The following is a 15,924-nucleotide window of genomic DNA, read 5'->3' on the forward strand; positions in this document are numbered from 1 at the left end:
CATCAAGAATACACTCTTTGCAAGGTGTGAAGGAAAGGTATTAGAGCTATCATTAACATTTTTTTCAGGTATATACATCTGTAGTACATATACACTTCAGCATATGCAGACTGGAATATGTGATTTTCCTCAATGAATTATAAGATGTTTAAATCTTCATGAGGCAAAATAAACACTTCTGCAGAGGAATGTATAAACTTCATATTTGCCATGTATTCAGCTTCTCTGGGACATTTTTTCTGAATTAGTAAACAAAATGGATCTGCCAGTTTGTCTCTTTGAAACGAGTGCATGCTTCTGTTGGTATTACATTTGGAATCTCCAAAAATGTGGTGCTGAAAGTAGGAAATGAATAGTATTCAGTGTGGCATTGTGGTCATTTGGCACAGCTGAGACTGGTTGAACATTTGTTACACAAGAGTAACTTGAGGGCAAGCAGTCTGTTTAGTCACTGCACTGTTCCCAGCACCAGTCAATCATTAGGCACCCGCAAGAATTTAAGCCCACCAGAAGTGGGTGTTCTCTCCCTGGTTCTAGAGCTATGGGGCCTGGTGTCACTCTGGGACAGACCCTACAGAGAGCCCAGGAGCAGCTGAGAGACAAAAGTGGCAGGGGGACTGCACAGCCTACCCCACTGGACCAATGCAATGAGCCCACCTTGACTGACTTCTGGAGAATGCCACCCCTCCTGCCACAAGACAGGGAGGTCATGACACTTGTTAATATATATGACTTAAAGTGTTCTTGGTATCCCATCCCATTTAATCCTCATACTGTCACTTTGGTCTCAAACTTTGACAAGATTATAGCAAAAACATATTAAAAGTTGAAAGGAAATCTGTCAGATCTATACATAGCTATTATGGACACACCAGAAAAGAATGGGTGCATGTGAAAGCACTTGATCATCACTTTGGTGGTTAGTAGTCTGTACATGGGCACATGTTTCTGTGTTGGTGGACTTCACAAATACAGCTGTCTCTGTATGAGAACTTTTCAGAGCCAGGAGTATGTATTTCAAAATCAGACCTGCCAAGAGGGTGTAGTTATTTTCATGTCACAGAGGCATAGCCACAGGTAGCACCCTCCTTGTTCATGCCTGCAGTCACAAGTGGCCACTGACAGCCAGCGCTGCACTGACAGCAGAATTCAAAAATCTGTTATGTTTAACCAGTGAAAAATACATGAATACACTGAAAAGAGTGTTAAGTCTGGTTTTGATCAGTGTAACTGACATGTATACATCTACAGGTCCACACTCCAGCATTCGGATTACTTTTAAATCACTATAAATAACTGCACAGAGCAAACTGCAAATATTTAACTAAGTTTTCCTTTTAAATCAAACTCAGCTAACCAGCACAACTCACATTTGGAGGCAGGGCTGCAATCATTTGGGCACTTTTCAAAGTGAAAAATTACAAAGATCTGATCTTTAAATTTGTTTCTTTCCACACCTCAAAAATAATGTCTACCCTTCATTAAGGTACTAGCAGAGTTATCTCACCTAAGCACTAAGTAAACTGTAAAAAAAAAACAATTATATGCTTCTAGGTTAAGTAAAAACACAGAAGAAAATGAAATCACATAAAAAAAAATATCACAGAGTAGAAGCTTGCAGCATACTAAATGCAGCCAAACTCTCACTGTATAAAAACTTGGATGGATGCTAATGCTACTGTTCACATCTGAGAACTGTTGTTCCAGGACTGGAAAAACCTAAATACCCATTTTAGACAGAATGTTTATTTCCTTTACTTTCTTTGAAGAAAAGCAACACTGGTAGTTTGTTTATGGGATTGACTGATCAATCACATCTACCCATGGAAAATAAAGGTTTATGAATTTAACTGTTGCTCCTCACACTGTAACAGAGAAATCTTACAGCCTTATAGCTCCACCACCAATTTTGATGGCAGTCACAAGTTGCCACTTTCATCATGGAGGTGCAGAAGACAAGGAGCTCAAATCACACTAGTACATAAATGAGCTGGTTGTAGAAAGGTGGCCTGTATCTCTCAATCCTGCGACACTTTAATGATCAAAAAGTATGTAATACTTCCTCTGCTCCAAGTTCTCTTTAAATGATTAAGTTAATTTAAGAACTCAGTCTAAATGACATTTGGGAATTCTGATAGTCCAACCATTTTTAAAAGCTATGGTTCTCACAATATTTTCCTACAGATTTATATACTTAATTTTAAGGAGACAGCACAAAATACATTCAAAGAAACAAACATGAAAATTAATATTAAAATTAATTAAATGTATTCATTTTCACTAACTTGCTTGACAATGTCTACATCAACATAAAAATTTAGTAACATTATAAGAACTAGAATATGTTCTGTAAGTTCTGGATAGATAGTAGAGACTAGAATGCAAAGAACATACCTGGAGTTGCATATCAGCTGCAGCACACACCTTTTTGGACTCACATAGTCTTGACACCATGTTTTTTGGCAGTGGCTTGAATTAAAAAAAAAGAAAGAACAAATTTAGAATTCTTCTATATTTGTAAATAGTATGCTTACTACTAGAAACGGCTGAAGATGCACCCAGAAATAGACTCCTTGTGGTAATAAAAACATATTTGAAGTGCTTTGCATTGAGGAAGGAAATATCATTCGGAAGGAAGTATCATTTGCTAAACAAAGTATTAAATAGGCAATTTAGATATCAGCAGTAATTTACATAGCAAACAAGAAATCACTGTGTCTCAGTATTTGTTTTTATATAAATTGATCCTATGTTCCCCTATATGCCTATTAAGAATATTAGAACTATCTTAACAGCTAAAGAACAGGTGGGGCAGTTAATGTCCTCCCAGGTCATCCTGACTAATCTTCAAAAGCAGATATTAAAATAGAATCTCCTGTTGGTCTGCAAGCACAGTTCACTTAGATTTACAGAAGCTCATTCACATAGCTCCCAATGACCTGGCAAGGTTTTCATAATTTCAACTGGGACAGCATCAGGGTTTCTTCCCTAACCCACATAAAAATGTTCGGTCATACCAAACAGTAAATATCTACCCTTTGAAAATTTTAACAAAGTTGAATTTATTCCACATCTATGGTAACCGCAGGCTGGAAGTGAGATATTTTTCAAGTCATCAAGCAAACTCTCTTTGATTTTTTATCCAGATGTCTACAAGTACCTCCAAAGACTTTTTAATGCCAGATTTTTAAGAGTATCTGTATATTAATGCTTGACCTTACAATTCTGCTGCTGCTTTCTGAAGCTGTCAATAGATGTTTTTCTTAGTGAGCATATCCTTTTTCTATTTGTGGTTTTATTGACTGAATGTATTAAATATGGTTAAGATAACTGGGTTTTTGTTAAAATATTGAGAAAGGTACTACAAGTTGTACAATGTAATACAGATGTTTGGTATCACACTGAACTCTAAAAGCATACCTATGCCTTTATAGTGTGTTGAAGTGTTTAAGAAATAATACATGGAAGTCTACAGATCCTGATGACAGAGCGACAGGTTTCGACTCCGTGCAAATTATATGACCTCAATACAAACAATGTTAATGTTCACAGAATAAAAACCCAGCTCCAGAGAAGTTACACGTACATGAGGGAAATGTTATCAATTAATTCTGTGGAATCTGGAAGCTAAAGCAGATACAGAAAACTCCCAAGTTGCACAGCTGTTTTATGCAGTAGCTTGCCAAGGCTTGTAACCTCTTCTCCAAGACAAATCTTAGCTGGGTCAAGAATGGGATAGAACAACACCCACTATTTTGCCTGTCATAAATGTGCACAGCTGTTAAATTTCAACACAGAAAACTGGACCAATGAGCACAAAGTCTGTCCTATAGTATATCCTTGTTAGGTCAGTACTTACCCTTCTATACCCTTGTTAGGCCAGTATTTACCTCTTCCAAATACAAAAATCCTGTTTCAAATTACAGGGTGATTATAAACTACCAGAGTTAAGAGTAAATGGGCAGTTACCCATAGTTATAAAGATGTTAGTAGCTGAGTACCCTGAGGTTCCATACTGGATTCTCTAATGTTCAACATACTACTTAATTACATTGAAAACTTATTAAGGCAAGAAGCAAAGTTGAAAAAAAATTATAAATGGTAAAAAGTCTTTCAGTTAGACATTTTTTCTCCTGGTCCTATGAATATCTCTTGTCTCATTTTCTTATACAGAGACATGCACTTCAATTACTTTTCATCCTGGAACTAAAGCACATGTGGGTTTGCAATACCATATTTTCAGGTGTCATGCAAGAAACCCTTGTGTAAGAAAACCTACAGAATTTTGAACAGATTTTGGTATTAAGCACCACACTTATCAGCAGGCTTTGGCAGTTTTTAGGCATGCTTTCATTTCCTAGTGAAGTAGTGAAGTATGGAATTAAACAAAACCAGTTTCTTCTAGGGGCACCTGTATTTGTCCACTGTAAAGTATGAGAAAACTAGATGGAAATTCTTAAATTGTAGTTTGTCAGTGTTAAAAAAAAATGAACATCCAAAAGCTTGGCAACATAAAATACACATATTTTACATGACTATAATTTAGCAGTGTTAAAGCCAAGAGCACTCCTACCATCAAGGTCAAACCAGCTCTTTCAACATAATGGACCTTCAATTTTATATTTTGACTATATTAAATGCTGGTAAAAGGAAGTTAAGTGGACAGGCTTTCAGCTGGTACACAAAATAAATAGAACAAAAGGCACTAAGACTTTCTAATCGGCATTTTGGTAAACCACAGTCCCACAGATCTTCAACTCAGTTGTGTAATCCAAGTTTGCAACACAGTGGGGCACAGAGCAGCAAGGTCCAGTGATGCGGACAGCCCATGTGCTCCCTGGGGGAGCTGGTCACATCCAGCCCTGCTCAAGAAACAACTGAAGCTGCTCTAATTCTCAGTTGAGAGCTAAGCATTTCTTACAGCTCTACACCCAAGAAGGTCTTGCTGCCTTTTTTTTTTTTGACTGTACTGCAAAGAGTTGACCTCAAGCCAGAGAAGACTGCTGAAAAGGCTGCCTCTGTATTCACCCACTTCTTCCTTGCACTCTCCTACAAGCACCTATCTTTCTATAAATCAAAATCCCAAGGGGAGACAAAGAATGATCATTAATAATGTACTAAAATGTCTTTGCACAGGAGATGGCTTAGCACCACCTTCTAGAGAACAAGTAAAATGTAGGTAATATTAAAAGCCTTCTCCAACAAAAATTTTTTTTGCAGCCACAAGAACAGCAAACAATGTAAACCTCTCCGCCCTGAAGATCAAGCTATACTGTTTGAGGAGATTAAAATCAACAGGAAATTACAAATCATTCTTATGGCAATACCTATTGACAAAAAGGCACACGAAAAAGGCACAAATGATCTTTCTTTAAATCTGTCAATGCTACTGATCTGGCTCTAATATTGCTGTGATCATAATTCTCAAGCCAAGCAGAATTTGGCACCAGAAAAACACCAACAAAATTAATTTGAAAGAATGGTAACAAGAAGATCACTCATTCTTCCCAAAGATTTTAAAATTTAAGACTAGTATTTTAAAATTTAAGATTTTGGGCAACTAAAATTAGACTCTAGAGTCTTTTTCAAAGATCACCACTCCTCTTCAAAGTTTGTTCCTGCAATGTCAGGCATACAGATATGCTGAGGTCTTGGATGTACTGAGGAAGATGTGCTGTTTCAGCAACAGAAACTATTTCTCCTTGCTCCATTACAATCTCATACAGCCCCTTAATAAGCAGCAGAGTGAAGAAAAGAATGCATTAGCATGATTATTTTACTTAGCCTGAAAAATGAGCTCTCCAATTAAACCAGAATCAAACTGTCATCCTTCCAGAAGAAAGGCTTCACAGAGCTTTGGCTAAAAATATGTTAATTGAAAAACCATTCCATTTTTTAAATTTAAACACTACATGCTTTCCTTTGGGTTCCACTTTTCCATCCTTCTGTATTAAGTAACTTTAAGATCTTGGCAGGGATTTTTCAGCATCTTTGCCATAATGGCTAAAAAGACAGAATTCCCTGTGTCCCAAAGCATGCTTAACTCCATATTGCTGTGTAGTAACCACAACATGCTACGACTGTTTACTATCTGTGGGATTATTCTTGTAATCATGTTAATACAAAACTGACTTTATTCTCTCTGAAAAATGAAGTCAGTTCAAATTTGAACAGCTGAAATACTGGTCTTTGCTCAAGAAAGCCTCCAAAGACACAGAAGCTTAAAATGATTTAGCTCAACAGACCTACCACATATCTGTGTACTTAAATGAAAACTAAACAAACACACAGCGCTACAGGATGATTCACATGCACCAGGTTGGCTGCTTAAGCACTGTTACAACCTCATTTTGGTACAGCTTGACTTCATGAGCTTGCCTAAATAATTCAACTGTACTAATTAACACAGTCCTCTCCATCCCTTTTTTTTTTCCCCTCAAGGATTTTCTGTTTTGAGTTATCTTCAAGATGAAAGGAAAACTAGGCTTGCTACTTTCTTGGAACAAATATTTTTGTGCTGGCCAGCTTTTTGAACTAAATTCACAAGACTTACTCCTGCCAGAAGAGCTTGCAAGCTTTTTCACTCCTCAAGTACTCAACAGCACAACCATCCAAAAGGCACAGAAAGCAGAGACAAGCTTTCTATAAACTTTAAGTGATTTTGGACCAGATCCTCATGATCCACATCTATATGCATAACATGGTCTCATCTTTGAAGGCCTGCCCACCAAATCTTTTTTTCTGCAACGCTACTAAAAAAGTTCTCAACAGTTCATCTGTATTATTAATCAAAACAACACCTCTTTCCCCTTCTCTTCCCATAAGCATAAGCACTGATCCTGAGTGAGGAACCTAAGAACCAGTCTACAATTGGCTTTTATAGCAAAGGCAATCATAAACTGAGACTATGCTACTGAGATTTTTTGATGTAGTTATATTCAGCAGGAGTCTTAAAAAGACACCACTTAAAATTTACGTACAAAAACTAGACACATAGATGTAGTAATGCCCACAGAAATATACTTTTTCAAATTACCTGCACTGCCTCCTTGCAACCTAGGTCAGTAAAAAGCCCTCCTGTCAACATCCAGCAGAGCTATTTTGCTGTAGTTGTAGGAAAGATCCCTCTCACACAGAAAAATTCTGTCTCTTTATTCATAAAAAAAGACCTGATAGAAGTTCTCATATGGATAAAATAGCTTTACAAGTTTCACATTTTAACTGTTTCACTCACCTTCCTTATTTCACACTGAAAAGGGTGTAAAGTGGACTAATTTTTCTTTAAAAAAAAATTTTAAATGGAAAAGAAAATGTTGAGTCACATGTCTATTTGCACACACAAAAAATTAGTCGGGGAACAAGCACAGAAAATATAAGCCCCAAAAGGATTTTTGTGAAGTTGTAAATGTAAGAGAGGTGGGATTTTCTGTTCAAAGTACTTTGTAACATATACACAACAGACAAAAGTCATTGCTGTAACAATCACTAAATTTCAAGAACAGAAAAGATGGCTTCAATCTATGCTTATTTAAACGACAGATACAGAAATCTGATTCTTAAAACCAGTTCAGATGAACCAATATAAGCAACAGCAGATTTATATATGTTGGATAATGGCTTAAAAATACATTCTGATTTTTTTAAAAAGCAATTAGAAGGAAGCCATCTAAAGCCCTCAAAAGCCACACATCAGTTTCAGGCTCTTTTTCTCATCATCTAGCATAATCCATTGTTGCCCCTTTCAAGACTGAATTTCTACATTAAACCTCTCTCAATTGGTCTCTGAAAGGGCAAGATTTCACCACCGATAAACAGAAGAAGTTTATGGAAATGCCAAATGGGAAACAGTGTCTGGTTCTTAGCTTTTGCACTGTAACTAAACATGGTTTAGATTTGTTAAGCCATTTTGAAAATACAAAGCTATTAATAATGTTCCGCAAATGTTTTTCAGATGTTTTAGTCAAGTTCATTCTCTGAACTCAGATGCAATCAGGTTAACTCCACAATGTTTAAACACTACATGAACTTTATAGAGAACACTTAGAAAGTAGTATTTTGATGGGTGGACTTAAACATATAAATGATGAACACTCATGAACCGAGTACTTTTTACTCCCAGGTTTCAAGGAGACCTTCTTAGTGCAATCAATTCTGCAGAAATGATTGCTGTGTGAAAAAAAAAAAAAAAAAAACAAACAAATCAACAACAAAAAGAGGCAGATTTGCGGAGCAAATTTCTCAGTATCTCTTTAAAAAGAAGTTAAGCAACATATTTTTCTAACTGTTGTTCAGTGGGGGCAAACATAATTCCACTTGCATAATACTGAAATATACTGAATGCTTAGTATTGGATAAAAAACTTCAATGAAGTGTAATACTACACAGCTTAAGAGGCTTTCTTGTTTTGGCATTAATGGGTAGTCTGTTCTTCAACCATCACATTCTGAGTACACCAAAATTTGCCTCAATTAAAAAAAGCACTAGAAAAAGATATTTGTTTATTGTTTACTGGTTTGTATTTTTGAAATGGCTGTATAAAGACAGATCATGTTCTGCTGCCGTGAGTTAAAATGACCACTGAAAGTCACCTTGTTTCTAAAAGCACTGTTCTGTAAATCACCCACAGGAAGTACATCCTTACAGCAGACTGGCATAAAACAGCTTCATGTAAAAAAGTAATCAGACTTTTAATGCAGAGATCCATGACTGCCAGAATCTAATTATTCTTAATCTAATCCTAAAAAAAGCAGTACACTTTTCATCACAAAATATTTCAGTGATTACCCTACAATGTGCTGAAAACAGGAGGTTTTAAACACTGCAGATCATTGCCATTTATTTCTGTGATTTGGTACCTGGGCTTTATTTTAATACAGACTTTAGAGAGATCAGTGATGAATCACTGCTTTTGTCATAACTTACCTATAATTAAATCAAAGCATTCCATATAACAATCCACACAGAAGTTGTTCACCTACTACAGTAAATCTCTGTAGCTTAGAAACTACACAACCTTTGTACAAAAAAAAAGGTTTAAAGTTTTAAATATGCAATTGGAACTTTGGATATAAGGATTTGGTAGTCTTTTAAAGATTACTTTTATCTTTTCTGCAATGACAATATTAACGTTTTTTCTGAATAATTGAAATGAAAATATTAAAATAATTTATATCCCTCTCTTATTTCTACTTTAAACATTAAGGAACACATGAAAATGTAATTCTTTTCCTGAATACATTTCTTCCTATTTTCAGCATTTTACATATGAATTTTCCCCACCTGTCCTGTTTTATAATGCCTTGCAAACTGGTTAACCACTCGATAGTCATTTGCAAAGTACTCCATCAGAATTGAGGGAACTTCAGCAAAATCAGTAGGACATCTGGTTCCTAAAGACAGAATAATTGTACACATTAGCATTTGCTATTTTCATTAACACAAATAGTTAACTCTTCCTCAAAAGTTTTGCAACTTTCAGTTTGGACTTTTGGTGAACTTTAATGTTCTTTCATTTATTAAGTCAATATTTTATTTCCATAGTATTATTGTACATATTGCCAGAAAAGCTTCATTATAATCCTACACATTTTACTATAAATCACAAAGTCAAACAAAATATTTGAACAGCTGGGTGAGGCACCTTATAAAGCTCTGGATCACACCCTTTTTTTAAACTAAACCAGACTTCAGCCAAACTGGCCCTACATGAAACACCAAATCTATTTAAGTGTCCTAAACCTAAATCAAACTACAATGGAAATAAAACTCTGCCTTAATCCCATTCACAATTGCAATTTCTAGCTTCCACCTCTTTGCTAAGCTTACTTATGCTTTATATTAACCTTGCTTTATAATACCAAGTCATTCATTCAAGGAACACTTCTTGCAGATTGAAGACATGTTTTAAGCAAGTGTAGTAAGGTAATATCTTAGCAGTTAGTATTCTGAAAAACAACTTTCCCAAAAACCTTATTTACTCTTATCTTTATCACCATCTTACACAGTTATTAATAACACATCACCAAATCAAAGCTGCATTTCTACTTTCTATACTAAAACTAGGCAAATATAAAGTTGTTGCTTTATTAATGGACCACCAGGTCATTAGTTCTACCCCTGTCTGCTAAAGACAATGTCAACATTCAAAACTAGTATTAAATTAAGGATGGTTTTTGCTTCTACAATTATTTCTTTAAAACTATTTTTTAAAATCACTCATGTGATCTTTACAAAACTCTCTAATTTTTAATCTGAATTCACAACCTGTTTATTCCCAGTGTTTTCAGACCAATACTGCTCTTTAGTATAAACAGCATTTGCCACAGTTTTTTACCTCCTGAATTGAATATTTTCTCTCAGCCATCACTATCCAAAGGCAAGACAAAGTCTAACATATTATCCATTGCACCTGCTTCAGTTTGAATTCACCTTCAGACCAGAGGCACAAAACCATGCTCAAGCACTGCACGAGGTTTCATCGGTATCTTTCCTAATCATTCTAGTACTTATTGCTGTTACATACACCTCTGATGTAATTTCACATCACATTTGCCCTTTTCACACATTAGCTATTTCTGCATTAATACAGAAAGTTGTTCTTCTGTTCCTCCACTACTGTTGAAATAGCCATTTGATAGCATAAATTCTCTTTGTGCTCTTTAAATACATGATCTGCACTGTGTAGTTCTGAATAGCATTTTATTTCTAACACTGCAGTATCCAGTCATTCAGTTCTCATACAATACCCCAATCCTTCTTTTGTGCCATCACACTTCAGTAGTAGTCTTTTTTTGTTGTTGTTTGAAACTAATTTTTTCAAAGTCTGAAACAAGGCAGATCCCAGGACAAATGCTTGCAGAACTACACTGATGTTCCCCTGGTCATTTACGCTTTCTCAGTGCTCCTTAATAAAGTGACACAATTCTTTTAATAGCCATTAAAGAGATTCCTGAAAAATTACATTAACTGAAAGTCAGAAAGGTAAAAGGTTTGGCAGTTATCTGGGGTAAACTAGTCCTCCTGTAAAACAAATGTCGATATTTTTTACTGTGTGATAAACTGAAATGGAACACAAGCTAAGTTTTTTTTATATCTTATAAACACACATGCACTAAACAACTAATAAATACATATAGTAAAATAACAGATTAACGTAAAAAGAAGCACATCTTAAGTAAAAACTGTACAGTATTATCTATGTTTTGAGCCCATTAGCAGCAGAATAGGTTCCTGAATATTTGGGAATGTTAATCAGAAAAAAAAGGAGGTGGGGGAGAGCAGGAAAGATGACAAATACTCAGTGCATCTCAACTAGAACCTCAAATTTTTTGTTCTCACAACGGCCTGCAGTCATCTTGTTTCCACTGTTGCAACCCTACTGTCTCATGATAGCAGCTGGCTGCTAACAGACACCCCTGGGGCATTCCAAACCCATAAAAAAGGTTCTCTGCAGAAAGAACATAACTGACCTCCAACACTGCTTTTGCAATGCTAGATCTGGAGTGAAATCCCCTGGGATGCAGGATTGCCTGGAGCTAAGGCAACACATACAAGAGGCTCATGGAAAGCCTGAGCCTCAAAATTAGTCATTTCCTGACTCTTCAAGACTTTGATATACAAATGAATACAAGTCACCACCAGAGGAGAACCCCACCAAAGCATTTACTTTGGGCATGTAAGTACTCCTGGAGGTCAAGATGAATGAAGCCATATGAGTGGAAGGAGTGAAGGAGAGCACTTCACTATCCCAAGCAGTATGCAGAGCTTACAATGAAAAAGCATCTACAATGTTCGTTTAACAATGTTCAGTAATGACATATTTACAAACAGCTCACTCTGTTCTAATTTTAAGTGGAAGATGTAAGAAAGAATTTTTTGTCAACTGGTTGCAAAGTATCAGTTGATGGCACATGACTCTATCATGGATGCTTCTTAGTATCATTAGCATAACAAAAAAATGGTAAAACATAAAATCCTTCAGACAAGTGAGCTACAATTTCACCTGTTTGGCTGTGTTTTGGTGTTTTGTTTTTGTTTAATAAGTAAATATCTACTACAAATGGGATTTCCAGCACACTATTACAGCAGAGGATATACCAAGCTGCCCAGAGGTAAGAAAAGTAGCATGCCAAGCAGCTTTAGCCAGAACATGCCTTTGATCCATTTGCTACAACTGCAGGAGCTACAGCAGCCTGCAAGCAGTCAGCCAGTGCACCTGCTGCCACTGCTTGAGAAGAGAGACTGAATGAAGAAGAGGCAACACTCCTTTCCTGTGCACTCACCAAGCTGTGATTGCATAAACAGTCATGTTAATTTCTGTATGATAAAAAGGCCTACCAGTTAATCATGCTTGCAAATACAAAAAGTTTTTAATTTATCAAATTTGCTTTAATCAAAAGCAACTAGAAAAGGCATAGCTTTACAAATTTTTCCTTATTGCTTGTTGCAAGAACTAATTTACTAATTTTTCTTAGTTCAATTTCCTGAATATTATCCAACTCAGGATTCACTGTGCTTTTACACTAGGTACAAACTTAGCTCCACTCAATTTCAATTCTCCAACTATTCCATTATCATAAACTCCACATAAAGGAAACTGGCAAGAGTGGATACCACCAGTAGAACAAAGATCAGCAGCACAGAAAGAAGACATACAAATGCCTAATTCTTATTAGAGAAGAGGAAAATTCAAGTGGTGTTTTGTTGGGTTTTAGGGTAATATGTGGGGATCTGATATTGTATTTTCGAGTCATCAAACATGTAGTACTATCAACATGACAGCAATTTCTGGTTCATCCTTGTTTTTTCTTGTTTTGAATGTTTTTTTTCTTTCTTTTTATCTTTTTTTTTTGTTTAATTTCTAGAAATTGAACTCTTAACTACAACAAAAAAAATGCTATTCTAATGTCCTACCAGTGACATGTTGATAGCGAGTTCTTCCCAGCATGGAATGCATAGCATGTCCCATTTCATGGAAGAGATTCTCCATCATTCCAGGGCTCAGTAGTGTTGGTGCACTCCTTGTTGAACGGGGCAGGCTAAGCATAAGAACAACTACAGGCAACTGGTACTCTCCATTTTCCTTCAACCTGCCTCCACGAACTGTGAAGTGACAATCCTTTCCAAGATAAAAGCAAACATATGGACAGCCAGTGTCATTACATCAATGATATTAAAACTACAATCAAATTACTGAATTAAACTATTAAATCAAACCTAAATATATACTCACATACTCAGTTACACAAGTTGAATTCAATGATCATTAACAGTGTTATTCAATAGCAGCCTGCAATTTCTCCATCTTTATTATTTGCTTTACACTCGTAAGAAAACTACGCTATTCCATAAAGAAAACACTGTGTTGCTTTTAGAAAATCCTATGGTTCAGAATGATCAAAACTTCTCAATTTTTATAAAAAATATCACTAGGTCATAGAAATTTACTTATGTGCCAAATCCATAATCTATAATTAATTTCTCTTCTGATTCTTCAGCTGTAGCTTCTTCATAAAACACACTGCACAGCACTCCAAGTATATTGTGAAATACCAGTTCAGCAGAATAATAAATTAATGTAGATTTAAAGTTTGTCCACTTACCACCTGATTGAGGGTGGTAATTTGCAGATGCTCTACATAGTGAAAAGTCTACTATACTGGCACTAGGCAGCATGAGTGTATGAACCACAACAGCAGGAACCATCCACAGTTTTAAGAAGATTTTTAAATAAAAATTAGTTGTCATTACGAGCTTTCACCTTTAAAGAGTACTAAAATTTCAGAATGTTTTTACTTGTAAATAGTAGGCCAGACAATAGATGTTTAAAAATCCACCATTTCTCTATACACAGCTCTATATTTCATAGTGTCTCTCATTCTGTAGAACAAAGTCTGAATTCAGTCTGTCTGGTGATGTTTTTAAATGAAAGGTTACTCACAAAAATACCTGAAACCACATATAAAGATACAAACTTTCCCTGTTTAATTTATTTTAAATAAAGATAACTTTTCTTAAACTTACACTGAAAGTCAATGGCCCAACACTACAGTCATTACTCAAATAAAAACAAAATTACTCAAAAAAATCACTGGAATCAAACTATAAATGTTACCTGATGTGGTTTATCAGGTCGTTGAAAGAAGTCACAATAGATGTATCCTAGCAAACCTTCAGTTTCATGAACAACAGCCTGAAGAAAAAAAAGAAGTATCATTTCCACAGTGAAAGCACTGATAAGATGTGTAAATTGAAGATGTGGTATTCTAATCCAAAGATTTATTATGAATGAATGGCAAATAAAGTGAGAATAATTAACGAAAAATCTGTTGGTAACTTTAGGTGGAAAAAAATATATACAGGATACATAACGTGTCCCTCAAACTACAACTATTTCTGCATTTCACCCAAAAATAATTAATCACAGATTAGTATGAAAAGTAACAGTGTCTGTAGCCCCTAAATGACTTCTGAGAAGTCAACAGTAACATAATTTGATTTACCATGGAAATAAAAATAGAGAGTATAAGGAGTAATTATAAATTGACCCACAGGATATAAAGAACAGCAGCCCTTGCTGGAGGTGGAAGAGCAGTGAAGAAGACCTGGCAGTGAATATCTGGAGGGAAGATAACAAAGGAATCTAGGAACTTGATGTGCAAATTATTGCCCAAGTTTTTATCTCCATCCTCCCCTAAAAAGAGGGCAGAAAATTAAAGAGGTAAAAAATTTCAAAGTAAAGATGACATATGGAATAATGAGGCAAAGACACAAGTGCTAGAATCCATATGTATCTACAGCATTCTAGTCATGAACAAATTAAAACTAAAAAAAACTAGCAGGGCTCATTCAGGACAGCCTGGAAAGTACAACGATAATTTCCAAACAGAGAAACTGCTTCTGATTCAGGCATCGTTCACCCAGAGATATATTAGAAAGGCATAAAATACCAAGCATGCAAAAGGCAAAGACCTTGAGGTCTAACTTCCAACTAAAATGAGACAACTAGTCTGTGATAGGTACTCAAGGAATTTAAAAACAAAATCTGATTCATGGTTCCCTTCCCTTTGTCATTTCAGATGCTGGGAACAAGAATACTTACCAACTTTCGAACATCTTCAGACCAAACTTCTCCTGTCTGTGTCTGTTCAGCATAAAGGGAGATTCCTAGGAGCCGACTGAACAAACTGTTCAAACCTTCCATGCATGCCCCAAGAGAGAAAAATGGACAGTACAAGCCAGGATCAATGTTGTATCTAAGGAAATAAAAGAATCCCAAAGCAGTCAGTCAGCTGAGCTACATGAACTAGTCTTCACCTCCAAGTCATCAGATATGACAAAATGCACCAGATAAGCCTCAGCGACCCTACTGAGTATGTTTGACTTGATTTTTCACACAGTGATACTATGTCACAGAATGGTTAAGGCACAGTGCTTCTTGGTAACTTAATTTTTCTTATATTGAATTTAGATACCAAATTCAGCAGATGTTGACTGTAACTTTCAGGAGATGTGGCAATCACATAGCTCAGACAGACCACGGCAACACCATGGGTGGCCAGGCTGTGGCTTTTGAACCACAAGAAGGCACCAGCACTCAAGTGCCATTCCCATGCCAAGGCTGTGCCGTGTGATTGATCAGAAAATGGAGGTGGTTTTGGCTGTGGTGTGAGCCAAGTCCTCAGCCAGGGCAGGAAACCAACCAGTAAACAATGCCAACTCTGCAGTCTTGTCTTTCACCGAAGCACTAGAAATATTAAAGAGACACAATCACCTCCCATACATGAATCAAGCTCTAGGGACTCGCTGAACCATGTAGAAAGTATTACACAGCTTCGAGCCACATGAAGATTTTAGTAAGTGACATGGAGTTCAAACATGGCCAAGCTCCCTAAGCCTAACATTAAACAGCTAAGCACGTTCAAG

The 15,924-nt window shown here is 36.1% G+C and overlaps 1 protein-coding gene across 1 annotated transcript in view; it reads right to left on the reverse strand.

Moving 5' to 3' along the window:
- MIPEP (mitochondrial intermediate peptidase) overlaps positions 1–15,254 on the reverse strand; it is a gene marked incomplete at its 5' end in the record, with an annotated part of 45,334 nt that extends 30,080 nt beyond the window's left edge. The window contains 5 exons of the mRNA XM_008938720.1: positions 2,395–2,469; positions 9,280–9,389; positions 12,913–13,117; positions 14,114–14,191; positions 15,101–15,254. Coding sequence (XP_008936968.1) covers positions 2,395–2,469; positions 9,280–9,389; positions 12,913–13,117; positions 14,114–14,191; positions 15,101–15,254 — 622 coding nt within the window. The remainder of the gene's footprint in view (positions 1–2,394; positions 2,470–9,279; positions 9,390–12,912; positions 13,118–14,113; positions 14,192–15,100) is intronic.
- Positions 15,255–15,924: the final 670 nt, after the last annotated feature.

The sequence above is a fragment of the Merops nubicus genome, unplaced genomic scaffold (genome assembly GCF_000691845.1).
Source record: "Merops nubicus isolate BGI_N331 unplaced genomic scaffold, ASM69184v1 scaffold3614, whole genome shotgun sequence".
Taxonomy (NCBI): domain Eukaryota; kingdom Metazoa; phylum Chordata; class Aves; order Coraciiformes; family Meropidae; genus Merops; species Merops nubicus.